The sequence below is a fragment of the Desmodus rotundus genome, chromosome 2 (assembly GCF_022682495.2).
Source record: "Desmodus rotundus isolate HL8 chromosome 2, HLdesRot8A.1, whole genome shotgun sequence".
NCBI classification, from domain to species: Eukaryota; Metazoa; Chordata; class Mammalia; order Chiroptera; family Phyllostomidae; genus Desmodus; species Desmodus rotundus.
In genome coordinates this window covers 40,435,350-40,454,844 of record NC_071388.1, presented here as the reverse complement: position 1 = coordinate 40,454,844, position 19,495 = coordinate 40,435,350, and the positions used below count along the sequence as shown (strand labels likewise).

The 19,495-nt window shown below is 33.3% G+C and overlaps 1 protein-coding gene across 6 annotated transcripts in view; it reads right to left on the bottom strand.

The window, feature by feature from the left end:
* FXR1 (FMR1 autosomal homolog 1) overlaps window positions 1-19,495 on the bottom strand; it is a 52,732-nt gene that overhangs the window by 10,864 nt on the left and 22,373 nt on the right. For 3 of the 6 annotated variants that reach the window (XM_024563953.3, XM_024563928.3, XM_024563946.3), the window contains exons 4-13: window positions 15,130-15,201; window positions 14,567-14,715; window positions 14,256-14,349; window positions 13,709-13,825; window positions 13,077-13,247; window positions 11,403-11,481; window positions 7,750-7,859; window positions 2,271-2,357; window positions 913-970; window positions 763-825 (exon numbers count right to left, since the gene is read on the bottom strand). In XM_024563953.3, coding sequence (XP_024419721.1) covers window positions 763-825; window positions 913-970; window positions 2,271-2,357; window positions 7,750-7,859; window positions 11,403-11,481; window positions 13,077-13,247; window positions 13,709-13,825; window positions 14,256-14,349; window positions 14,567-14,715; window positions 15,130-15,201 — 1,000 coding nt within the window. Of the gene's footprint in view, window positions 1-762; window positions 971-2,270; window positions 2,358-7,749; window positions 7,860-11,402; window positions 11,482-13,076; window positions 13,248-13,708; window positions 13,826-14,255; window positions 14,350-14,566; window positions 14,716-15,129; window positions 15,202-19,495 lie in introns of all 6 variants that reach the window. The other 3 variants (XM_045198388.2, XM_024563918.3, XM_024563938.4) reach the window with 1 other exon arrangement.

The following is a 19,495-nucleotide window of genomic DNA, read 5'->3' as shown; positions in this document are numbered from 1 at the left end:
AGGGAGGAAAAAAACCAGGTCACTGCTAAGTTCCAAGTCCAAATGTAGAAAAATGGAAAGCTCCAAAGCTGAAGAAGAATAAGTGAGAATTTAGAATCAGAGAATTACTGACCATCCCCAGCCACTGGCCCCCTGCTATATGGGTTAGGCCCCATCCTCAGAGTAAACTAAACATATTTCATAAAAATGTTAATTACGTTCTGACTTTTAAAGCCCTCACTTTACTGACAGGCTGTATTTCACAAAGTAATTCCAGGGATATTAATACTAAGAACTGCTGAATGAGCCAATGAAGTGTATTTTAAGAGCTAGTACATATTTGTTATATGCAGTCTTGGCACAGTGGTTAGCATACTTTTCCTTTTTACTTTTCCCAAAGCGTAAGCAAAAGATGATTCCTACCAGTATCTAGCAATAAAAAAGTCACTAGATTTTTATTGGAAAATGTATACAATTTTATAAGGGAAATAGTTGGAAAACAAGTTTCACATGGAGTTTATTCTAAATATTTAGAATAAATATGAGCATGAACTACCAACTTAACAAAAACATGTTTCATTTCATTACATAGTTGCTTGAACATTCCATACCTTTTACTGTAATTAACGTAAAGTATGCCATCAATGCTAATGAGACATATACTTCAGAACTATCCACTATCCTCCGAAGTCAAGATAATGTGAGGAACTAACTAAATAATGTTAAGCAAAATGTACGGGAGCATCTAAACTAGAACTAGTAACAAAAAAATTGTTTTTTTACCATAACCGGAGGTGTAATTAGGGCCCCGACGACCTCTGCCTCTTCCACTATAAGACCTAGAACCTTGTACAGAAGAGACGGTACTTTCATCAGTGGCATATCCTTTCTCTTTTTCAGGCCCTCTGGTGGAAGAAGGTCTGAAACCCATACCAATCTGTCGAAGTTGTTCATCAATCTGTAGGCGTTCCATTCTTAGTTGTTCTACTTCCTGTAATCAAAACAATAAAGGGTAAATCTTATTTGTAACATTTTGTTTTCTTAAAAACAAAAGCTAGAGCTATACTCCATACCATAAAGAAAAGCTATGATCTCAGGCATCTGGTAAACAAAACGTGCATGTCACTTGCTGATTCAATTCACCAAACATTTACTGATGCCTTAGCATGTTTGTGCCAACCATGCTAAGTGCTACAGGCATACAATGTTAAAAAAAAAAAAAAAGACAAGGCCTCTCCTCCTTCAAGAGGATGCTCAACAGACAAGTGTTAAAAAACCCCATTTGTTAAATAGTAATAAGTATACAATGTTACCAAATATAGCTCTGTTAAATGAGGTTCAGTTACCATCTATGAAAGGTACCATTAATAACCTACTTTCCTTTCAAAATAATGAATGACACCTGAGTTATGATCTACGTAAACTAGTAGGCTTGGCTGTTCAGTAATTGCGGTCATAACAGGATGTGCAGGTAAGGTGTCTATACAAAGCTCTTGGCTTTATAAAAGTTAGTCAGAATACTTAGTAGAATACTGGAAGATAAAACATGGGCTTCCAATGACAGACTGAACTGAAACTTAGAAAAAGCGTTAAAAGAAACGAATGAGATTATGAGAGGTGCTTTCAAAATACTGATCGAGCAGCAATGACAAGTGACTAAAAGGAAAATGTACTACACAGCATTTGAGGAAGTTACTATACTCTAAATAAGAAAAACACAGCAGGAATAAGAGAGAACAGTGGAAAATGACAAATCCAACTTTTAGCAATTTACAGGGCATTTCTTTTCTAAAACCCTTGGTCTTTATCAACTCCAACAGGCTACATTAGAAACAATAATTTAAAATTATTAAAAATAATATCTATGAGGATAGTGTATCTGATTCAGATACCACCAGTTACCAGAAAGCCTATATTCACTCTTGGTCTGTGCCTTGTATGCATGTAAAACGTCAAGGTTAAAACGAAACACTTCTAGTAAAGAACATGTAGGTAAGGTACCTAAGTGACAACGGTCAAATTATAGGAACACAAGAGTAACCTTTTCTTAAACAGTAAGGAAAGAAATGTAAAACTTCAGAGGGAAAGTGAAACAATGTGCATGAGGCAAATCACTTTATTATGCCAAAGGACCATTTATTTCTAAATTCTCACAGAAAAACAGGGCACATCTAAACCTAAATTAAAGATATGTAAAGATCTGAAATTTACTACAAACGAATATTAAATAAATTTAAACTTAAGTTTAATGTAGGGGGCAACAATGCCATAAATGTGAACAGCATACCGACCTTTAGGTAAGCAATATGGTACTCTAAAAGCACTTGCACATTTCCAATGCTTTCTTTAGTGCCAACAAATACAAATGGAACCATCCCCTGTAAGAAAACACAATGTCTTTGAGCATTTAATATTTTAACAAAGTTCTAGCCTAAATTTAACATACCCAGATATAATTTAGAAAGCTTTTCTGAAACACACAACAATTTACATCTATTTAACTTCAATTTGAAAATATACTGTAAAAAAATAAATATAATTTGAAATACTGAGATATTCAGTAACTTGTCATTTGCACTACAGCTTAGTATTTAATAAATTACTTTTTAAATATCAGTTTGTATCAGGCTTTTAAATTTCTAATTCAATCTAATTTTCTACATATATAAACCAACTCCTGAAGAAATTTTTCTCCTAGCTTGTATGAATTTAGACAACGTGTATTGTATCACTTCAGCAATGACAGGTTATCCTTGTAACATGTGCTCAGATAACAAAACCAATTTCTATGTTTTGGAGGGAATGCTTCTCAACCATTAACTTAAGTATCGCCTACAGAACAGATTTACACAAAACAAAGGAATTACTGGTAAGGGCACATACTTAAGTAACAAGTATTAAAGTAAGTCAAAGGATTCATCTACCTGGTTTACTTTGCTGACCTTCAACAGGACGGTATAAAAAAAAGGTGGGAAAAAAGATAATCAGGCTAACCAGTTGATGTTTTTTTTTTCTTCCTTTAAAAAATATAACTCCAGCTTACTACCATCTAAGAAGAATGAGTAAAGCCTAAATGAATAAATGGACCCAAACAGTTTCACTGTCTCTCTTCATTTTCTTGACTTCACAGAACAGTTCCTTACAGTTATGGAACTAAGTGTAGCTTAAGAACTTTTGATCTGTGCAAGAAACTACTCTATGACATTTTCAAGATATAGGAAATTGAAAGCAGAAACAAACACACCAGGGCAGATGTTAAGGATGCAGGATAGAGCACAGCTATCATGGAGCTTACAGAAAGCTGTAGTAACTTTCAAGAAGCAATTACAACTATGAAAACAGGATAAAAGGGTATCTAACTTAGGCTTACAAGTGAGGAAGTCTTGACCCAATCCTCAGGTATTCACAGGCAGATAAGGGAAGATGCAAAGAAAATAAAAGTCAGAGGAGGGGGAGAAAAAGATCTAAAAGATTTTAAGCACAAACCATATTTCTCGGACTCCATTATTCTAAATCTCTGTATTTTTAAAAGTTCCAACTTTATACGTGAGAAAACAATTTGCCCAAAGTCATAAAATTAGCCAGCCAATTACATACCCAGTTACCTAGTTCCAAATAACATTCACTTGTTAATTACCAGCATTTCTGTTAAGGATAAAGTCCCTGCTCTAAAAGCTACCACAATCTCAGAAAAGACACTAACCGTTCTTGTAATAATCCCACTGGATAGCCATTAGTGATGACAGAATGTGAATTATGCCACCTCAGATGTGGAAATTTAGGGAAAATCGTAAGAACATTATTGCTGTTAAAAACAAATAGGACTTTACCAAGTACATAAAGAAGGGAAAGTCACTCTATACAGATGATCTGTAATCAGTAAGAGTAATAAAATCCTTGACCCTAAACTGGAAATATCATCACCAATGTTTACTGCCAAAGAAAAGTGAAAAGATACTAATTTAATGGCTATTAAAGCCATAATAAGAAAAAAATTAAAGAATAAACAATTATTACTAAATATATTAATTCATTTGTTTGTAAGTTATTTCAGTGAAATTCCTGATTTTTAAAACTTGCTAAAAACTGATTACTTGTATTTAATATATAGATGGCATTGAGACAACCAAGTGGCACTCAGTAAAAATAAAGCTGGTTCCTTGGTCCGTATACAATAAAAAAATTCCAATTTGCACTAGAATTTAGCATTTAAATGTGCTAAAACTTTAAGAAAGTACTTTTTAAGTATCAGTTTGTATCAGGTTTTCTAATCTAATGAGTGAAAAATTTATGGATGGACAGACAGAAGGGAGAAAGGCCTGGAGAAAAAAAACTTGTATGAATTCTGAATGATCTATGAGTAGGAAAGACTCTGCCAAGCATGACACAAAATTTATAAGTCATGCCATAAGGTATAAGTCTAAAGAAATTAAACAAAATAAAAAATTATGTCTAAACAGAAAAAAATCAAAAGAAACAAAACATGAAAAGACAAACTTCCTTATAAAGTAAAAAGCTCTTATAACTCAATAGAATAAAAAAAATATACGCAAAGAACTCTCCACACAAAAAAAGTCTTTTAAGCATATGGAAAGATAACATGTATAGCTTATGGAATGGCACAAATTAAATTTGATGAAACCCAGTACTGGTCATTATGTGGAAAATAGACATTTTCTATACTGGTGAAGGAAATGTGTGGAAAAATTTAACAAGATCTAAATATTTAAATACCACATACTGTTCTACTTCCAGGAATTTACTCTCCACTCAGAAGGCAGGTTTGCTGCAATAATGTTTTTAATAGCAAAACAGACATGAAAAGGAAACTGACAACAGTCAAAAATCTAAAGGCATGATGGAGAAAGGAGAGAGACCTGGAAAGGATATAGAATACACATTTATTTTTCACACTATATGACGGGGGGGCCAAACAAATCAGAATTAATTTATAAAAAAATGTATATTTATTTTTACATGTTTAAACTTCAGTCACCTTCAAAGTACTCTCCTTTTGATGGAATATACCTATCAAGACATTTTTTCCACTGCTCAAAACAGTTTTTGAACTCGTTGATTTTGATGCCTTTTAGTGTGCTTCTGCCATTTTTTTGTTTCACCTCTTCCACATTTGCAAATGGTTTCCCTTAAGATGACTTTTGTCATCCAGGGAAACAAACAAACAAAGTAATTTGGGGTGAGATCTAGTGAATAGGAAGGGTGGGGCATAAGGGTCATGCTGTTTCTTGGTCAAAAACTGCAAAACACTCAGCATGCTGTGGGTAGGTGGGCTCACAACCATCAACAAAACAGGCAAACATACTGAATTGAGTCTACAAAAACATTCACTGAGGCCGAACGCAGCCTCTCACAACAATGCCAGCTGGAACATGGCTATAGATGGATTCCTAGAACACTCACCTAGCAAGGGAAGCCTGTATACTACACAAAGGGCTCCCACTCCAGAAGATAATGCTGTTTTTTCTGGGCCCGCCCCCTTCTGTACTATTCTAATTCCTAAACATATTTCCTTTACAATTAAACTCTAATCTTAAAAAATCTTAACTGATTTAAAATATCAAGTGCCTACTCTATATAATTCACTGAGCTAGGGAAAAATAAAGAAAATACGAATTCAGATTTGATTTCCTGACTTCACGTAGTTTATAACCTGGCTTGGAGATATAAAATTAACCAAAAAATATAAAAGGCTGCAAGAAAACCATTAAATACCCAACTATACAGACAATAGTTACTACAAATACAGGTGGGAAAGGTCATCTCAGGCCAGTGGTAAGTCACCAAAGACTTCAGAGACAGCAAGTTATAAACAGTCTCCAGGGGATTTAGCTTAAACTGGAAAATGGTGGTGTGAAATAAGCCAATACCAACCTTCAGATTCGTTTTAACATGCAATGTTTCAAAAACTGAAAAATTCTATATAGTATTATAGATTTCCAGCTTCTTTTAGTCATATAAGATATAGCAACACAATGCAGCAGTCCCATGTCAATCAGATTAAAGCTGAGCAGCATGTTTCTTTTATAGAAAGGCACCAGGTGCCCTCCCATCCCTGTCTTATATATCCCAACCTGTTTAAATCATTTACATCATCTGCTTGATCTCTGTAAGCATTTAAATTTAACCCTAGCACAGAAACAGCAGTAACAATGACCACAACTATAAACACTAAAGTGTAAATTTTTATTTATGAAGGAGAACCTAGAGGAATTCACTTGCAGCAAGACAACAAATTATGGAAAACAACTGGGATAAATCAAGCTAAGGGAAGATCAGATGTTAGTATCTACCTAAGGAATTTATACTTGAGTCTTGGCCTTTACCAACGAACATCTTGATCTTCAGTCGCATTTCAAATAGTGGCTGTATGCTAACGTATCTTCATTATTTTACATATTAAGTATAAAAAGGGAAAGTGCCAATTATAATAGTATGACACCATTAATTTTATTCCTTATGTCAAGGCTCTTAAAGTCATGAAAAATGGTGGGAAGGGGAAGAATGTTTACTTAAGAATAAGTAAAAGTTATTAGAGATTTACAGCAATTTTGGAAACAGTGCAAGATGAAATCAATCTGAGCCATGGAATATTCATTTGTATAGTACTAAGTCAATTGTTTTTCTTCATTCGTTTTAAAGGTATATTTACCTCCACATTCTAACTAATCAAAATGAATAAAGTAAGTGACTATCTTTACCATTGTATCCTGGATGTAAGGCCATTTATCTAGGCTAGATGTCTACAGTTTTCTCTATTTTGTTTTTGAGACTGACTCTATTCAATAGGCTAAAAAACTCTCTAAATAGTAATCTATTGTGCAAAACTGAAGAAGTTGTGAGTGTACTGCTGGAAGGTAATTTGGAGGAAAATCCTTGCCTTATATTCAGACATATAAAGTTTAAGGAAACTATATAGAGTTCACTACTGGAGCCACAAAGGAAAGAGATCCTCAAACTGATGTATGAAGAGTAAAGAACAGCATTGTGGACAAAATATTAACATGTGAGAAAAACAACTGAAAAGAGATTTTAAAAAGTTGGTATCAAAAAAGGAACATAGAAGCTTAAATATCTCAATTAATAATTGGTCAGTGCTTTTAGGTTCTCTAAAAATGTCAAGGAGAGTGCTGTTTATCAAGAATTTCTTTATAAAAGACTGTTAGTTGAGTATCACATTGAACAGCTTTACATTCTAAGTACAAAAAGAACTGGTAAGATTATTAAATTGAAGCCTTTAGTCAAAAAACTGGCTTACTAAGTACTGAGAAACCAACAAAGAACCCAAGGCCCACCATTAAAAGATGACTTGTTTTCTAAGTATGCACAGAATCATTATAAGGCAAAGAATTTTATTTTTATTTTTACTTTCGATTCTTTCTTTTTTAAGAAGGAGGTGAAGGGAGGAAGAGAGGGAAAGAAACATCTACATGAGAAACAATGACTGGTTGCCTCTCGAACACGCCCTGACCAGAGATCAAACCCAGAACCTAGGCATGTGTCCTGACCAGGAAGCGAACCTGAAACCTTTAGATTTGCAGGACGTTCCAACCATCTGAATCACACAGATCACGGCAGGAACACAATTTACTTTTTTAAAAATCCACTGCACCAGAGGGTATCTTATTTGATATAACTTTCTAAGTAGTTTGCTAAGATATAACTTCATAAAATGATTTCCAATACATAATACAATATTAAGTCAAGCCAAGAAAAGAACAGGCCACTTACATTAAATTTTAAATTACTTACATCTTCTCTAGGTAGTTTATTTTCATTGTCTCCTTCAATTCTCACCCGAACCACACCAGATTTGTCCACGATTTCTTGAATAACTTTGCCATTTTTTCCAATTACTTTTCCTTTAATAAGAGAAAACAAAGATAATGGTAACTTAAAAACTAATACTTCTATCCTTTCCGCAGCTGCCCAAATAATTTATGAATTTCTATTAAAATATAAAAACCAAGCAACATCCTATCTTTATACTCTCAATTAACTCACCCCTAATGACTACTGAGAAATTTTATCATTGGCTAGAACTTCGTTCTCTTCAGTATACTTAAGGATATTATTAACTGGATGGACAATGCTGCTCACATGGAAAATATTTTCAAAGTCTAAGCATTTTTTAAGATGTTCTACATCATTTTTATATTTTTTAAATATCAAGTCCAACTGATTTCAAAAGCTTGTATACATAAACAAAAACAAAACTTTTATTTTGGCATTAATATCAATTTGTTTATGTTTATTATTTACTATGTATAATAATTCAAACACCAAGTTCAATCTTGATTTATTTTCAAGTTTCTATCCATTTAAAAGACATCCGTGACTTGAAGATATAACTTTTAAAATAATCTCTTCAGCGATTAAATGTTTACATGTAACAAGTATAACATTTTACACCAATGTTCTTAAAGTACCTCAAAGCTATACAAATACATAAAGCATGTGTATATGTTGTCTTCCTAATATGAAATACTATAAAAATGACATAAGTCCGAATTATTAACCTTCTCCACACCTAACATCTAAGTCTGTCAAACAGCAGTTCTTGAGTTTCCAATAATTAAAGGACAACCTAAAAGTTTGTCCGTGAACTTCTCTTCCCCTTAGGAACTTATTGGTTACAACAAACATTCACATAAAATAATAAGCCAATACTGGACAGTGTTACCTGGTAACAGAATATTCAGGTAACTTCACTATATGAAATGATGTATCCCTTATAAAGTTAACAGCAACACCATTATTTGTTATTAAGAACAAATCCCTAATAAATTTTTATTTTTTTTTACTAAATCAGCAATGTATATCCACAATAAATTAATCTTGGTTGAAAGGGGTTAAAATGGAAGTTTTTCCTATTGATGCTTGAGAGAACAGTTTACATTAAAGAATGAATAAGGGAACAATGACAACAGTATGCTGGTCAATACAGCAAGACACAGGATTTTCTACCACTCGTCTTAAACCCCCTTCTCCATTAATAACTCTAAATTTAAAAACAGCAATTAACAGATAAAAAGATAAAATAGAGTAAGTCAGGAAATTCACATGTCTTCTCTGAGCAGCCCTAGCAGCAGCATATAAAAGCAACCTCCATAGTTAACACAGTGAAGCTCAAGCAGCAACTCCATCCTTGACCCTGCTAAAAATAAGCAAATACCTTCGAAATAACAAAAATTAGTTTGATATATCATAACCCCTCCCACCCCAATCTTTGCCTCTTTCTTCTTGTGAACTATATATATCAGTGGTGAGCGAACATCCATCACCCTTCTGGGGTCTATGGCAAGGACCTACCTGCAAGTTTTATTTAGTCCCACCAGAGACCGTCAAAATTTTAACTGATCATTTTCCACAGTTTAAATTCCAAAGCATACTGATAAACTGAAGCAGACCTGCAGTTTAAATTGAGCACTGAGCAAAAAATGCTGAAGGGACAGAGTAGAGAAGTGATTAAGGAAAGCTTCTAGGAGGTGAAAAATTTTGATTCATTTTCAAATCAATGTTCACACAGTATTTTTTCTTTTGATTTAGGAGGGCTGGGAATGGTTAAGTTCTACAACTCTTAGAACCTGAATGTGTAAAGAAATCCTCTCTGGAACTTACCCACCAAGTAGTCCTCATTCCCTTTTACTCCTCAGTCCTCTTTTTCTCTTTCACTTGGACTAAAAATGTATTACTTTTCAAAAGACTGCTTCACCCATAAAATATTTTAGAAGGAAATGTAGTATTATTATATACAACAACCAATTGAAATCTTTATACTTCTTCTGAAAATTTCACCAACGTATAATAGTTGCTGCTAATATAGATTTCCTAAAGAGTACACAAATAACCCAAATCAAAGCCAACCAAGACAGAGGAAAAAAAGAGACATGGTAATCACGGATATCACTGCATAAAATAAATGAATAAAAATCAGAGAACTACAGGTATATACAATTTCCTAACAAAATAGCTGGACTTTTTACTCAAGGTTAACACTACCACAGACTCTAAGACTGAGGCTATCACCAACAGCATTACTGAGTTGGAAAGAACCCTGATTCCCTAGTACATACCTCCAAATCAGTTTTACAAGTGAAGAAATCTAAGTTAAATTATGTTTTGTAAAGCAGCAAACCAATGTTAGTATTGATGTCAATAATTGAATATAATTTAAACAAAAAAGGGGATCACTTTCAAAAGCAGCTTTTTTCTCTAAGGTGATTTCATTTGACAATAAACAGTGGATAACATTTTGTAACATAATGTTTATTAAAATTAGTCTATAGTGAACAGTGATTTCCATGACAAATGAAGTAGAGCTTACTTAATTGGCAGTACATCATAACTATCCAAGTGTTTGGGCAAAATTGAAAAGCTTTTTATCTAAGAGCTGAGTACAAAGAAACTATCCAATTCTTGGGTTGTAGACTACTGTATCTGAATATACTAGTTGTTATAGGCTAGAAAAACATCTTTTAATAGTAGGAACTTTATTTTTGTTAAATTTTCTCTCTTTTTTTTTTTAAGAATTTGACAAATAAAATACCAAGAGCAAAGAAATCATTTCCTAAAGGCAAAACAGGCCTAATTATAATGGAGCCTAATTATTTCAATAAGGTTAAAAAAACTGATGAGATACAACAGGTGACAAAAATTCACTCCTCTTCTAGTAAATTTCACTACTTTACGGTGATGTGTGCTTTTATATCAAACTTCCAGAATAATCACTGCATATTTAACATGTGACAAAAGCTTTCCCATTTGTCTCAAATGCCATTTAAAAGGACAGCACAGATATACAGGGTATCAATGACAACTCACTCCAAGCTATAATGATTGTTTACCTATAGCTTCAAAATTTTTTGTCACAAGTTTTAATTCATAGGTACAATAGTTTTCATTAATGGTATCAAAAAATTTAACAGCCTCCCATCTTTTCATCATCATCACCATCCTCCTCTCTTGCCCATTAAAAATCAATCGTTATTTATTCAGGTTCTGTTGTATAAGTTTTATTATTAATTACCCTATTGTTGGTTCACTCTTACTCTTTTGCACTACACAAAAATTATCATAACCTTATCAAAAAGTATGGACAATTTTGTTATAAGTAATAAGACATTTAAGTGAACAAGAATGGTAAGAAAGAGCCAAAGGCATAAATTGGCTTAAGAAAAACTGCAATAGCTAACTGTTATAAAAATTATGGGTCTTATTAGTGGGTTAGCCTCTACAGAAGACAACATGACAAAATACAAATCACATACATTATTACTGAAAAAATAAAAACAAATACTGTTATCAAAATACTTAACTCAGAACAAAGAGACTAATTTTCAAATTAAGTCAATGTAATTAAATAACATTTAACTTAGTTATTAATATGTAGTAAAAATACCTACCAACAAGATTCCTAGGAACCTGAATAAAATCCTCCACAAATTCCAAGAAACCTCTAGCCTTTTTTACAGCATCAGCACTCTGGGGGTGGTAGGAGAAGAAACACACATGAAATAAACCCAGGAAAAAACCCACAATCCAAAACAAAAATATGAGAAATGAGAAAAATCTAAATCATTACATTCTATTAATAAGCTCAGTCCATTGAAGTACCATTCAGTTCAAAGAATTCATGAAGCACTTTTTTAAAAAAGCAACCATTAAAAGGCTAGGAAAAAAGAGCTATTAGAACAAAAACATGTAAGATAACTCTAAGGTCCTCTCTAAAGTTTCTGAGACAATTAGCAAGAGTTTAACTTACTGTAGCCAAATTTAAACACAGTACCAAATATGTAAGTCTATTCTCCCATGTTGAATATCTCCAGGTAAATGTTAAAAAACAAGTTGATCATGTTGTCTATACTGTGTGCAATTTTTTCATTCTCATATGATTTTAAAAAGCTGATTTTGCAAAGATGCATTAAAAAAGTACCTATCAATAAGATCATTAAAACTCCTAATTTCTAACGGGTACAATTTTAGAAAACTGGGAAGACGGGAGAGGAGGGGGACTCCCTGAAGTGAATTCATAGTCCCCAGTAAGATTTAACTTCCACTTTTACTGTTTATTCTTTAATAACCACAGATCAAGTGTATCATGTACTCATACCATGCATAATAAAAATTTTAAAGCATATCTAAGTCCTCATAAATTATATATAAACTAAACACTGTTACACTTCTCATGTTATAATGAGGAAACTTATGCAAGGAAATTAAGCAACTTTCGCCAAGCCCACCCAAAGTGACACACATGGAATTCCAATTCAGGCAGTATGACTCAAGAGACTTTCATTTTAATTCTGTCATACTGCCCACTTCTAAAGGTTTCAGAAATAAAAATCAGGCCTCTAGTCAGATTTATGACGTAAGCTTTTAATAGCTATGTATGAAAAGTCAAAACTTGAAATTATCACCCCAAACCACACCTCATCCATTCTAATGTGAAGGTTGGTCCCAGTGAAAAATTTGAATTATTTACCTAGCATATTATTTCCTGTCCACACAAATTTCCAATTACCAATGACAAAATATTATCTAAATTCAAGTTCTACCAAAGCTGTTCTATTATGTTATTCACAACTGCCAGTGCCTGACACACACTAAGCATGCAAAAAGTGAGTAAATTATTTGTAAAGTACCGTATTTTTCGGACCATAAGACGCACCTAGGTTTTAGAGGAGAATAGGAAAAACATCCCGCTCCACTGCAGCCCCCCAAGCAAGCCAGGCACGGTACATTCGGACTATAAAACGCACCTCCATTTTCCTCCCAAATTTGGTGGGGGGAGTGCATCTTATAGTCTGAAAAATATGGTATCAATACATAAAACTGAGTTAAACCCAGAAGTGGCTGATTAAGAAACTTCTGAAAACAGCACATATTAAATACTCAAAAATCATTGCTCCATATAATATAATAATCATCTTCAATCCACATATATATGTACAATGATTACTAGGATGACTGATTTTTTAAAGACTTTTCACCGGGAAACTGAAATTCCAAAAAATAGTATCAAGCAATTGTTCATGTTATAGCAAAGTTATTTTGGTGAGGGACATAAAACAGCTTACCTCTCCATAGATTCTAAATGTTCCAGTATCTTCATCTAGCTCAATAGCTGTAACTCCAGGAACCTTCCTAGCTTGCTGTATGTTACTACCATGTGTTCCTATTGCCAGGCCCATCAAATCTTCTCTCACAACAAATTCCTCATGAAAAGCTGCTGCAAGTTGTTTTGTGCACTAGTGAAAGAGGTAAATTAAGACATTTTATAAAAGATCAAAACTAAAAATGATTTTTAGTATACCCACATTCACAGCATCATTCACAAGAGTTAAGTGGAAGCAACCTAAAGTTACACACTGATGAATAAAATGCAATATATTCATACACTGAAAAATTATTAGGTCTTAAAAAGAAAATACATGCTACAATGTGGACAGATATTATGTTTGGTAAAATAAACCAGTCACAAAAAGACTAATACTATTATGATTCTAATTTATAGAAACAGAAAGCAGAATGGAAATTGTCTGGGGCTGAGGGGGAAATAAGGCTATGTTTGAGAAAAGTAACAGGAAAAAAGCAATTCCTCTAAGGAACACAATAACTCCAAGTATTATTAGCCACAAAATAGGTACTAAGTTGCCTTACATTAACAGTCAAGCAGTTTGAGTCAGGGAACTTGCACAAACCCACTTACTTCTAAATGCTTAGTGGCCTCTTCATTTCTAGACATTAGCATCAACTTCGTACGAATACTTCGCAAATGCATGTCACTTAAAATATTTACTCTCTTCACAGTTGCTTCACTGGCAGACTATAAACAAACAAGTTAATCACTCAAAAACTTAATCATTTTTCAAGATAATACGAACAGGACCTTCACAATAAAGCCTTCCACGATTCTCATCAATTACACCTTTCTCCTCACCTAACATATCTCCCTCTTCCTACAAGTAATCTTACTTTCCTTTCTGAATTCCCATATTATCTAATTCCATTCACATTATGATGGGGATGGGAGGAAGCCAACACCCCACACATTAAGAATTTTACTATGTTGAGAATATCATATTAATTTTTTTTCTCCTTCAAGAGAAAATTTTGTATTTTAACTGCCAAAAAATTGTTCTCCCACACTGCATTAATAAATTTACTATACACCAAGTTAGCTTTCATTTTTTAAATGCTTAATTACAAAAGCTGTGCAATGTCCATTAACTACCTAAAAAATGGAGTTATCTTACCAATATCATTAGCTGTGTGGTTTCCGGATGGTAAAAAATTCTGCATGCTCCTACGGCCTTCTTAAAATCTTTATGTGCATTTTCATTAGCACACCTAGGGAGAAATTAATTCATGTGTAAGACCTAAGTAACAGGTTAAATTTAGAGGGCTAATGTAATTTAAATCCCAGTATTTCGTTTTGACACCACCCATTAAAACTTGTTTATTAAAAAAAATTTCTAACAGAGTTTTTGACTGGGGCAAAAAGGTTTTTGTAGCACTTAAAAATACTCTTAATTCACGCAATTCAATAGTAAACAAAATTACTCACGCCTCTCTCAAATCTTCAGGAACATCCACTGTGCATTTAAAGAAGGTATTTTTTTTGACAGCTTTATTTTGATTGACAGGCCGAAGTCGTTCAAATGTGACTATTTCATTGTAAGTGGCATCACAAGCAGCATATTCAATGACATAAAACTAAAAAACATCAAAATACTTTAAAAATCCCATTGGAACAAAAATAATGAGCTTCAAGTGAAGTTCTGATTACCTTGTTCAGCTTAAGCAGTAGACCCTCCCCAGTGTGGCACAAACAATAAGCACAGCTTAGTTACATCAATCTGATTTGCCTAAAGTAGATTATAGGTTTTTACAAGCAAGAACCTTGGTAGTCCTCACAAGCTCAGGTTGTACCTCTGGAGAACAGCTTTAGTGTTTGCAAATTCAGAACACAAAGAGAAATTAATGGTGATGAATTTTTGAAATGTGTCATCAACTATTTCTACAATACACTTTTGTTTTTAGAAACAGAACTGGAGTAACATTTACAGAAATGAGAGTCGAGGCATTTCCTTGGAAACTAGTCATAAACCAAGTGTTAACATCACTTACTTCTCCTTTCATCATTCGAACTTTAGCCAACCACCATCCACAAGGTTCTTGGTCATTTGCTCTTGAATATACCTGAGAAGGGAAAAAAATGCCCTCAACCATTCATCCAAAAAAGATTTTAACATTGTAATAACTTTTTATAAATACCAAGTCCCATTAAACTTAAGAATCAAAAATATTACTGTATTTAAATTGGTGTACTAAACATAATTTAATAAAAGTAATGCAAGCCTAAATTTTACTACTGAAAAATAAAACAACCTTTTTTATGCAATTTGGCTCCCTGAAAATCAAATTCAAGTTTACTTTTAGAGAGGCAAGAAGGGAGGGAGAAAGAGGAGGAGAGAAACATCAATGTGTGGTTGCCTCTCATGTGCCCCCTACTAGAGACCTGGCCCACAACCCAGGCATGTGCCCTGACTGGGAATCGAACCAGCAACCCTTTGATTTTCAAGCCTGCACTCAATCCACTGAGCCACATCAGCCAGGGCAGCTTTTGTATTTCTTTTATCAATAAATCTAACTATTTAGAGCTTCATCCTTTCTCATAGGTCTCCCCCCAAAACAAGAAATCTTATTTTTAAAAAAATTACTCTATATTGCAATTAGTATATGAATACAGTGGGCCCTTTTATAAATCTAAGGTGGAATCTAATTATCACATTTTTCCTGTATCTTGAAACACTATTTCACCGTTTCATCATCATTCAATTATTTCCAACTATGTTTTTTTTAAATCTGAAAGTAAACAGAAGAATGATGGTATTACCTGGAAGAATACAACAGTGAAATATATCATTACTACTGTTACCATCCTCTGGGTTATTACACATTCTTTCAAGAAAATATAAAAAAGACTAGAAGCACCATTCTTGTTGTAGGCTTTTGGCTATTGCTTAACAGTTAAAAATTCAGAGTTTCTATTTTGAGAATCACAGAGAAAATCTAGAGGAAGGGCTTTCAAAATTATTAGAGGAATCACACAGGTGCAAGGAGACAACAGCACTCTAAATTCTAATGATCAATGTGTAATTTTATCTTTTAAGCAGAATCTGACTTTGAAGACTTCAGATGACATCCTAGATTAATATCCCCAAATACATTTCTAAGAAGAAAAAGAAAATTTTAGTATTCTCACCCAGTTAATTATTCAACTGGGACTCCATTATACAAAATCCTGCAACAAGCACCTAGACCATTCTGTTTTTCTACAAGGACAGGCAACAGTGTTGTTTCATCTTTTATGTTTGCACACCAAAAGATACTTCATTCAGTTAGTAAGTGGCCAAATGTCAATGGTAGACATGTATACAAAATGACTAGAGAGAAGCAGATGATGGAAGAAATGCAGAAAAATTCAGTGGATTAGTTAATCCAATCAGTTAAATATGAAAATAGCTCAATTTTTTAAATGGTGTAATATAGTGCAAACATGATTATGCTTTGTTCAATAAGAGTTACCAATAGTTCCAAATATTCTTATATTCTGATAATTCAAGTACAAAATGAACCAGAAGAAATGATAAAGCTTGTTAGAAATGTATTTTCAATTTGGTATCTGTATTGATAAGATGGATATTTTAGGCTTCTTTACACATGATAGCTAATAAGCAGTAATATTTAGGGAACTTAGCTTATTTTAGGTATATTACCCAAACCAAGAAAAGAGGGAATAAAAAGATGGATTTGCTATGTTTAAATGCTTTTAAAGATATCTTATTATGATGGCTATCTCCACTGTTTCATTTTTACTTGTGAAAAACATATTAAAAACCAATTAAGATGCATCATTGGGCCCATGCTAAATGATGACTATTTTACCTCATGGGTGAGGATTAAAAAAAAAGAAAAGAAAAGAAAACCCTAAGAACAGCAAGTTCTTGCCAATTCCAAGCACCATCTCAGAAAGGCAATTCAGCTAGATAGAGTATCTCTTGGTGATCTACAGCAAATGGGTGCCTCAAGCTGAAATGCTTGAAAAAAAACTGGTCTTAAAACTACTTAAATCCCTTTGTTCTAATTCTATTTTTACGAAAGCATAACCCTTCTAGGAATCTGGGTTGCTATGTAAGCTTAACTCAAAAAAAAGAACAATTTTGGACTGCTTTGAAGCTTTATTTCTCATTCAACATTGAAATGCTAGATCCCATTTTATACTTATATCTACCTCTGTAAACTTCATTAATAACTTTATCCCTGAAAGAGAAAGCCACTCTCACGAAGCCAACTATGAATCTGGCTCCACTTGCGGGCCATGGTTCAAATCACATCCTATATAAAATGGACTGTATCTCATACAGTAACTAATCACTTTAATAACCAAGAAGTAAAACTGTGCCCTTGTATACTCTGTTCCTAGTGTTGATTACTAAATTTATTCATGACTGTATCATTGGAATAAGAGCACCTCATAGAAATTCCCTTTCTTCAGATTTCATTTAAATCTCCAATCTATTCCAAGGTAGTGATTCCTATTCTAAAGCAATGCCCTCGTTGCTATAACATTCTAAGTTTCTTCAAATCCAAGAAAGAGCTAAAAAAAATCAGGGAACTAATAAGAAATTGCCATGGGAAACCTAAAAACCTAAGAACATAATAGTACTCAGATTGAAGGTTATCGTTTTAAGGTGTGAAGGATGAAATATGAACAATCAAAGTCCAATGGCCTATTTAAGGATTCTTTCCACCAAATGACTCCAAGTCAAACCTTACTACAAAATGGCCTCCAAATTCTAGTACACACCAAATTGTGACTTTAGTGAAATTCCAGTCTGGATCCTAATAATGTTGCTAACTTTTCATTCAAGTTAATAACTAACTGTGCCTTTCAAAGTCACAATCAAATAGAGATAATAAACAAGAGAGGCAGATAACTTCTAAATAATGTTAAGCACTAAACTGAATACTTAAGCATAATGACACTTTTCATAACTATATGAAATACATCATTTATCATTCCTCTGTATTCACCATTTCATCTCATCATAATCTATGAGTCATCTCACTACAATCCATATGTAAAGCAAGCTTAACATATAGAACACACTAATATAATTTATCTACCTGTATAGTACTAGTATCTCATTCATATTTGTGGCTGATTCACTAACAAATGGGTTTCAAAGTCTTAAAAATTGAGCCCTGGTTGGTGTGGCTCAGTGGCCTGAGTGCTGGCCTGCAAACCAAAGGGTCGCCAGTTCGATTCCCAGTCAGGGCACATGCTTGGGTTACAGGCCAGATCCCCAGTAGGGGATGCATGAGAGGTAACCACACATTGATGTTTCATTCCTTCTCTTTCTCTCTCCCTTCCCTTCTCTCTAAAAATAAATAAAATCTTTTAAAAAATGGCCATTTTTGCAAGACAAAGATATAATTTTAAAAATATATTCATCTCTTTTAAATATAGGAGCATTTCCCAAGCACTAAGACTTAACAACAAGCACTAAGACTAACAACGGACTTGGAATTATGAGACATACTAACTACAGACAGCTAAAATTTTCAGACTGGTCTCAAGGATCAACTGAAACATTTTTAAAGATAATATGTAAATAATACATGTATATTTACATTTTCTATAAATAATATTGAATTTTAAAAACTGTAATGTAAGAGTATCCTATGTCAAATTATTCTTACTCCTTTTATCTAATTTCTTTTAATGACCTATCCTAATGTTATAGTTAAAATATAAAGATGCCTGACAGTCTGCCATAAAAGATGGGAAGGCATATATATTGCAAGAACAAAAACTTGCCAATTCTAATTTCAACCAGAAATCTTCACAATTCAAAAATAAAAACTTTTTAAATATATTAAACCCAAGAAGAAAACCTTGAAAATCTTGTAAAATTATACACTGGCTTGAGATATAAGGCTTACTATGTAACATGTGCATGTGTTTTGTGGGTATTAACTTGCCAAGCAAGACAGGTATCTATAGTAAGACAAAGCATACCTCATGTGAAATCACTGGGGTAATTTCTACTGCCCTTCCAGTGCCCCAGAACATTATATAACCAGCTCAAAAAAATCTAAGGAACTCTTCATTTTCAGCTGAGCATTATTTTGTTAGCAATCTTCAGTTAGCAAAATCAACCATTAGGCAAGTATTTATCAAAAATATGTAATTGTATTTAAAAATATGCCACCACTTTTAAAGTCAAGTAAAAGTCACTAACCGGTTTCAAATTAATCTTTGAACTTCAGACCTCTAAAAACCAACTATTATAAATTATAGTGTCTTCTTGAGGCCATTATAAACCATGACACTATGTTCTATAGCTTCATGTAAGCCTCATAAATTGGCTGGAAAAACAAACCTCAACGTAGCCAAACATATTTTTAAAATAATAGAATTTCAGAG